Consider the following 7,743-nt stretch of genomic DNA (forward strand, 5'->3'; position numbering starts at 1 on the left):
ACATTTTGGAGAAAATGCTATAGATTAAAAGTGTATGAAACATTTCAGATAAGCTAAACCTTAAAGTACAGCAGGGAAATGCAAGGAACACATTAAAACAGCAGTAAAATGAATCCATAATAGTCAAACACGGACAGAGACAATTTTATTTTACTAAAGTTAAAGTCTGTACTGAAGTTTTAAGTGCATTTTGCTGATATTTACATAATCAGTACATTTTCTGGCTGTGGTCAGCTTGTTTCTTCCTTACCTTTACCAAATGTAATAAACCTGGCAATAATGTTTGTCAGGATCCAGGAGTGACCGCAGAACTGCAACATGTTATAGACGAATCTGTAGACATGTTTGCAGTTGAACATTCTGCAAAAACAAAACAAAACAGAGGCAGAGCTGTCATTAAAACACACTTGTGAGAAAAGATGATTCACAGGCGCTGCTTACCAACAGCCTTTTAATAATACAGTAGGGGTGGGTGATGTGGTTTCACCTGTTATGACAAGTTAAGGTATCAGGAGAACAACTGGTACTTCACTTTGTTTATAATAATATTCTCATCTAGGAAATCCAAACACTGGAAGACTTTAAAGGACAAGAGTGGAGGGAGGAAACATTTGCTCATTTCCTTTAAGTCCTGGCACCTTGTTATCGCCTTTTACGAACTGATGTATGGGTTTGATGAGTTCTCTTTGCAGTAGAAGATGTTTAACCCTTTCATGCATAAGTCACTCCAGTGGACAGTTCTTCTCCAGCTGTTCTCTTGTATATTAATGGGTTTAGTTGTTTTAGTTCCACATCAGCCAACAAAGTGGACACTTACACATCATCTCATATCCAGACATTCATACCATTACTGTAACTTTGCTGTTCTTGATAAACCTGATCTGCACTAACATGTTTGAGTGTAAATCAATTGTTATTTGTTAGACAAGAAGGTTTTTTTTTGCACATTATCTCGATGAAGTGAGGAATTAATAGCATTAGAATATGTTAAAATGTGAGAAGACATCAGATTAGCAGCATTAAACATGTTTTTATTTCATTGTTTTCATATCCCTCTCTGATGTTGGGTTTTAAACACATGTTTCTTTACTTCAAAAATTAAATGCATGGATATTTTTGTAACTCCACAGAAAAAAACAAACAAACCTTGATTGCATTGTTTTTTTCATGCCTAAGGAGGAATAAAAACACTGAAGAAAAACATCTTCACTAAGGTTCTCACAGTTAATGCATGAAAGGGTTAAACGTTAACCTTATGACATGAAATGTAAGCAGTACCACAGTTTACAGCCGGAAAAACAGAGTAAAGTAACGCTAGCAACTCAAACTGGTCTTATCTGGACATGAAAATGATAATCCCACTGAAGATGGATGCTTTAGGAGTTAAAGAGCAGTGTAATGGAAACCTCTGAAAACTGTCAGTGAGAGGCAACAGGGCAAAGTCAAGGGAAGATTAACCCTTTCATGGATGAATTATGAGAACTTTAGTCAATATTTTTTCCTTGAGTGTTTTTATTCCTCTTTAGGCATGAAAAAAACAATGCAATTGATTTTTTTTTTTTTTTTTTTTTTTATGAACCTATTTTTCGTGGAGTTACACAAATGTCCACTCAGCTGGACACCATGCATTTAAGTTTTGAAGCAAAGAAATATTCATTAAAAATCATCATCAGAAAGTGATATACTGTGTGAAAACTATGAAATAAAAACATTTTTAATGCCGCTAATTGCTAAACTGCTACTGTTTTATCACATTACATCATACTCTAATATTAGTTATTACTCATTTCATGGAGATAATATCCTCCTGAGACCCAGGAAATTGACAGTTTTAGCTTTTTTACATTAAAAATTGTCTTGATTGGAAACTGTATAATGCAACAGTTTTTTCAGATACATTTTTAAAATTACTTTTATTTATTGATTGATTTTTTTTAAATGGAATGTCCTTTGAAATGCACAGCATTTTTAAAGTAAAACTGTTAAACTTCTGTCCCCTACAGAGGACAAAATGCATTGCTGGGTCTCAGGAGGATGTGCAAAAAAACAAAACAAAAACAAAACTCTTTGCTTCAGAAAACTGTTAATTACAGTCTAACAACAGTTAGCAATTGATTTACACTCAAACATGTTACTGCAGATCAGGTTCATCATCAGCAGCAAAGTTACAGTAATGGTATGAATGTCAGTGTATTATGGGATGGTGTATAAGTGTCCACTGTGTTGGCTGATATGGAACTAAACCAACAAAATCCATTAATAAACAATAGAACAGCTGGAGAATAGCTGTCCACTGTAGTGACCAGTATGCATGAAAGGGTTAACATATGGTCAAAAAATTAAATTACAATAATCTACACCAAACTTATATTTTTGGGTTGGCAATTACTTATATTTTTAGGAAAATGTATTTTGAAATGAGAAAAAATTAGTGAAAAAAAAAAAATTCAAGGAGTTTTATGAGTGTGAATGTTTGGAAAGTGACAAAGTTTTCTGCTGTCATTCATTCATTTTATAAACTCATGAATAAACTAAATTTTTTTCCAAATACATTGATATTTGACTGTTATATTATTTCTATCATATTCTAAACACACAGGGTTTAAAATTAATAAATGCATACTGTATATCTATGCAAAATACATCTGAATATAATGTTAATATTATTTGTATGTTGTAAATATTGTTAAAATGTGTACAATATTGATAATTGAAATAAAAAATGTTTAATTTGATATTTACTTTTGTTGTCCATCTGTGACGCTGTCATTTGTAAAACTCTTGCCATTTAGGTATGTACAAATATTTTTTTTCCTCTAACCAATTATTAGGTTGTAAAATAGAGGGTTTACGGTATACACTGAATACATTTCAGGATGAAAATGTCAAAGGAATTTTATTTTTGAGAACTTTGTAATTTTTGCAAAAAATAAACGTTAATTTTTTTGTCCATTTGTGACGCAGTAGTTTTTGATATTTTTCATTTGAAAATATTTGAAACTAAATTTTGCCCTTTCGGTATGTTTATGATGGCATTTAGACCTTTCCAATTCTGTGTAATATTTGTCTTAAACTTGTCTGGTTCAAAAGTTATGAATCAAAAAGTAGTGGACTGTCCATCTGTGATGCCCTTGACCTCACCCAATAACCAATACATTTTCAGTATAAAGAATATTGTTTGCTTTCACATACTTGAAGTACTATACATTCAGGATAAAAATATTGTCCTCTACATCAGTATAGGACAAGGCAGAACAACACACACAAACATCAAACCCCACCCACCCAAAGGCTCAGAGAGAAGGAAAAACACACGAATAAATAAAAGAAAAAGAAAAGGGGGCACACAGTTAACCCTTTCATGCATGAATTATGAGAACCTAAGTTGAGGTTTTTTTGTTGTTGTTTTTTTTAGTGTTTTTATTCCTTTTTAGGCATGAAAAAAAAACAATGAGATTGAGGTTTTTTTTTTTTTTATAGATTTACTAAAATGAAACATGTAATTAAAACCCAATATCATAAAGTGTTATGAAAACAGTGAAATGAAACCACGTTTAATGCAGCTAATCTGATGTTTTCTCACATTTTAACATATTCTAATACTAGTTATTACTCACTTCATGGAGATAATATACAAAAAATAAATATTAACAATTGATTTCCACTCAAGAACCAATTAAGAACAGCAAAGTTACAATAATGGCATGAATTGCAGTTTATGAGATGGTGCATAAGTGTCCACTGTGTTGGTTGATATGGAACTAAACAACTAAACCCATGAATATGTAAGAGAACAGCTGTAGAATAGCTGTCCACTGTAGTGACCACTATGCATGAAAGGGTTAACATATGGTCAAAAAATTTAATTACAATAATCTACACCAAACTTATATTTTTGGGTTGGCAATTACTTATATTTTTGGGAAAATGCATTTTGAAATGAGAAAAAATTAGTGAAAAAAAAAAAGTTTTTTTTTCAAGGAGTTTTATGAGTGTGAATGTTTGGAAAGTGACAAAGTTTTCTGTTGTCATTCATTCATTTTATAAACTCATAAATAAACTAAATTTATTCCAAATACATTGGTATTTGACTGTTATATTATTTCTATCATATTCTAAACACACAGGGTTTAAAATTAATAAATGCATACTGAATATCTATGCAAAATACATTTGAATATAACGTTAATATTACACTGGTCTGCAAGGAAAATGCTTCCAGAATAAAAGTAATGAAATTTTACCACATGAGAGTCACTGATAAAGAAAAATCAAGTCAAAAATGCTGGTTAGTTGAACTTTCCAAGATTTAAAGGGTTAAACTGACATACCAAAAAAAAAAAAAAAAAAAAGAAAGAAATTTAAATAAAGATTAAAGTCTGATCCATAATGGTTGCATTAATAGTCTGTTTTTTGTAAAGTTATGATACTAAGGGTCACTGACACAAAAGGTGATTTTAAATGTATTTTTTGATAGATCTTAACCTTCCCTTGGCCAGACCCTCACAGATACAATCATGACCTGCTCTCTTTGTGTTGTTTAACTGCTCTTTTTTACATTTATCGTAGATTTGTAAACTGTATTGTGTTGAGTTGAGTGGATTTTTATAAGCTACTGATCTGTGCATGCCTTTTTCTAGTTCTCTAAACACTTGTAATTGTCCTGATTTACAACCACATTACAGCAGATTCTAAACATTTACAGTTTGGTTTTTATGCTGCGAGTGTTTTCTAAGCACACGTTGTGTTTTACATGTAAAAGCTGCAAGTTCTGAGCTGTTAGTGCCTGTAGAATGTGACAGTGAATGAAGGTTTGTATATGAGCAGCCTTTCATTCCTTAACACGCCCTAAAAAAAAAAAAGAAGAGAAAGAAGCATTCCTTTCACACAGCTGGAACAATACTCACAGTTTCATTCCATGCACTTCTTCTTTACTTCCACGTTCGAGGAGTTGCTGACGACCCCCGTTTGATTTCGCAGGGAGCATTTTCAGGTGCAGTTTAGTCGGCTCTTTGCAGGAGTTTCCTCTCAGTTAGTACAGACACCCCCCCCCCCCCCCCCCCCCCCCCGCCCTCCCCTTTACCAGGGAAATGCTGCAATATGAGTGTTCTGTGGTGCTTCAGCCTGGTTGTAATAGGAAGTAGACATTCCACACATGAAAGTGACGTCAGATAGTCCCGGCCCCCTTGAAGAAAAGTATGAATTAGTTTACCAGACAGTTATGAGTTAAACACATGACTTAAAGGTTAGAGTTAGCAGCAAATATAGTAAAGACTGAGAAGGAAAGTGTAAAACATCAACAATCCTGGTATAATATTAGATGTACTAATGTGGCTCAATGAATACTACTACTACTACTGCTACTACTACTACTACTGCTACTACTACTACTACATGCACACACAGTAAATAAGCTAAAAACATGGGTAACACTTTATAATAAGTGCACACTACAGGGTGGGGAAGCAAAATTTACAATATTTTGAGGCAGGGATTGAAAGACAGTGTATGACCAATTAGTTTATTGAAAGTCATGAGAATTTATTTGCCACAAGAAAATGTACATAATAGAAAATGTTTTTATTCTATGTGTCCTCCTTCTTTCTCAATAACTGCCTTCACACACTTCCTGAAACTTGCGCAAGTGTTCCTCAAATATTCGGGTGACAACTTCTCCCATTCTTCTTTACTAGTATCTTCCAGACTTTCTCGTAATAGTTTTGCTCATAGTCATTCTCTTCTTTACATTATAAACAGTCTTTATGGACACTCCAAGTATTTTTGAAATCTCCTTTGGTGTGACGAGTGCATTCAGCAAATCACACACTCTTTGACGTTTGCTTTCCTGATTACTCATATGGGCAAAAGTTTCTGAAAAGGTATGGATAATAGTGTTAGGTATGATTATGACATCAATATATGTTTGGTTTCAAAACAATTGACTGAGAAAAAACAACTAAATGTTCATTGTAAATTTTGCTTCCCCACCCTGTAGTATCCGGCTGAGTGGATATTTTTGTAACTCTATGAAAAATAGGTTCATTAAAAAAATGTTAAAATCACATTTTTTAGGCATAAAGAGGAATAAAAACACTCAGGAAAAAAAAATCTTGAATAAGATTTTCATAATTCATGCATGAAAGGGTTAAAGCGGCATTAAACGCATGACGGGCTTCACTTACAATGTGTCAAAGCCTTGTTTGAGTTTTTGTTTGTATCTCAAATGGTGCATTCATTCAACTTCTTCAGCCATGATGCCACATATAGATGCATTGGTTGTGTGGATGTATACAGGGTGGGGAAGCAAAATTTACAATATTTTGAGGCAAGGATTGAAAGACAGTGTATGACCAATTAGTTTATTGAAAGTCATGAGAATTTATTTGCCACAAGAAAATGTACATAATAGAAAATGTTTTTATTCTATGTGTCCTCCTTCTTTCTCAATAACTGCCTTCACACGCTTCCTGAAACTTGCGCAAGTGTTCCTCAAATATTCGGGTGACAACTTCTCCCATTCTTCTTTAATAGTATCTTCCAGACTTTCTCGTTATAGTTTTGCTCATAGTCATTCTCTTCTTTACATTATAAACAGTCTTTATGGACACTCCAACTATTTTTGAAATCTCCTTTGGTGTGACGAGTGCATTCAGCAAATCACACACTCTTTGACGTTTGCTTTCCTGATTACTCATATGGGCAAAAGTTTCTGAAAAGGTATGGATAATAGTGTTAGGTATGATTATGACATCAATATATGTTTGGTTTCAAAACAATTGACGTCGTGCCTGCTGAGAAAAAACAACTAAATGTTCATTGTAAATTTTGCTTCCCCACCCTGTATGAAGCATTAGTGTGTCAAACATGCTGCCTGGGGGCCAAATCCGGCCCGCCAAAGGGTCCAATCTGGCCCACGGGATGAATTTGTGAAATGCAAAAATTACACTGAAGATATTAACAATCAATGGTGTCAAAATCATTTTAATTCAGGTTCCATATACAGACACATACAGTCCAATTAGATTTCAAGTGGGTCAGACCAGTAAAATATCATCATAATAACCTATAAATAATGACAACCCCAAATTTTCCTTTATTTTTTTGGTGTAAAAAAAGTAAAATTACATGAAAATGTTTACATTATCAAACAATACTTTTACAAAAAATGTGAATAACCTGAACAAATATGAACAAACGGAAATGTCTTAAGGAAAGTAAATGCAATTTTACCAATATTCTGCCTGTTACTAAATGTTTTGTTCGATTGTAAAGTACATGTGTAAACGATAAACTGATAAACCGAGGCAGAATATTGTTAAAATTGCGCTTGTTTTTCTTAAGACAATTCAAGTTGTTCATGTTTTTCAGATTTTTTAGGAAACTTTGTCAATGTAAACCTGATCATAATAGAATTTTACTTTTTTCACAGTTATCATTTTACTGGTCTGGCCCACTGGAGATCCAATTAAGCTGAATGTGGAACGGAACTAAAATGAGTTTGACACCCCTGAGTTAAGCATTAACAAATATTGAATTCATCATTTATAAAGCATATTTCTGACATGAATACTCATTAATATATGGTTTATAAGCACAGTTATAAAGGTTTTACTCATCATTACTAAGCTTATCTACAATGCGCAAAATGATTGTATTTTCATATTTTATAAATTATGGATTCAGAATCAGATACAGAAAACCTCATTTGTAAATGCTTTATATGACATAGATAGTCCACAGTTT

General features: G+C 33.0%; 1 protein-coding gene across 1 annotated transcript in view; it reads right to left on the reverse strand.

The window, feature by feature from the left end:
• hacd4 (3-hydroxyacyl-CoA dehydratase 4) overlaps positions 1-5,065 on the reverse strand; it is a 28,406-nt gene extending 23,341 nt beyond the window's left edge. Inside the window, exons 1-2 of the mRNA XM_030162662.1 lie at positions 4,908-5,065; positions 251-360 (exon numbers count right to left, since the gene is read on the reverse strand). Coding sequence (XP_030018522.1) covers positions 251-360; positions 4,908-4,987 — 190 coding nt within the window. The 5' untranslated portion in view covers positions 4,988-5,065. The remainder of the gene's footprint in view (positions 1-250; positions 361-4,907) is intronic.
• Positions 5,066-7,743: the final 2,678 nt, after the last annotated feature.

Source organism: Sphaeramia orbicularis, chromosome 18 (assembly GCF_902148855.1).
Source record: "Sphaeramia orbicularis chromosome 18, fSphaOr1.1, whole genome shotgun sequence".
Lineage (NCBI taxonomy): Eukaryota > Metazoa > Chordata > Actinopteri > Kurtiformes > Apogonidae > Sphaeramia > Sphaeramia orbicularis.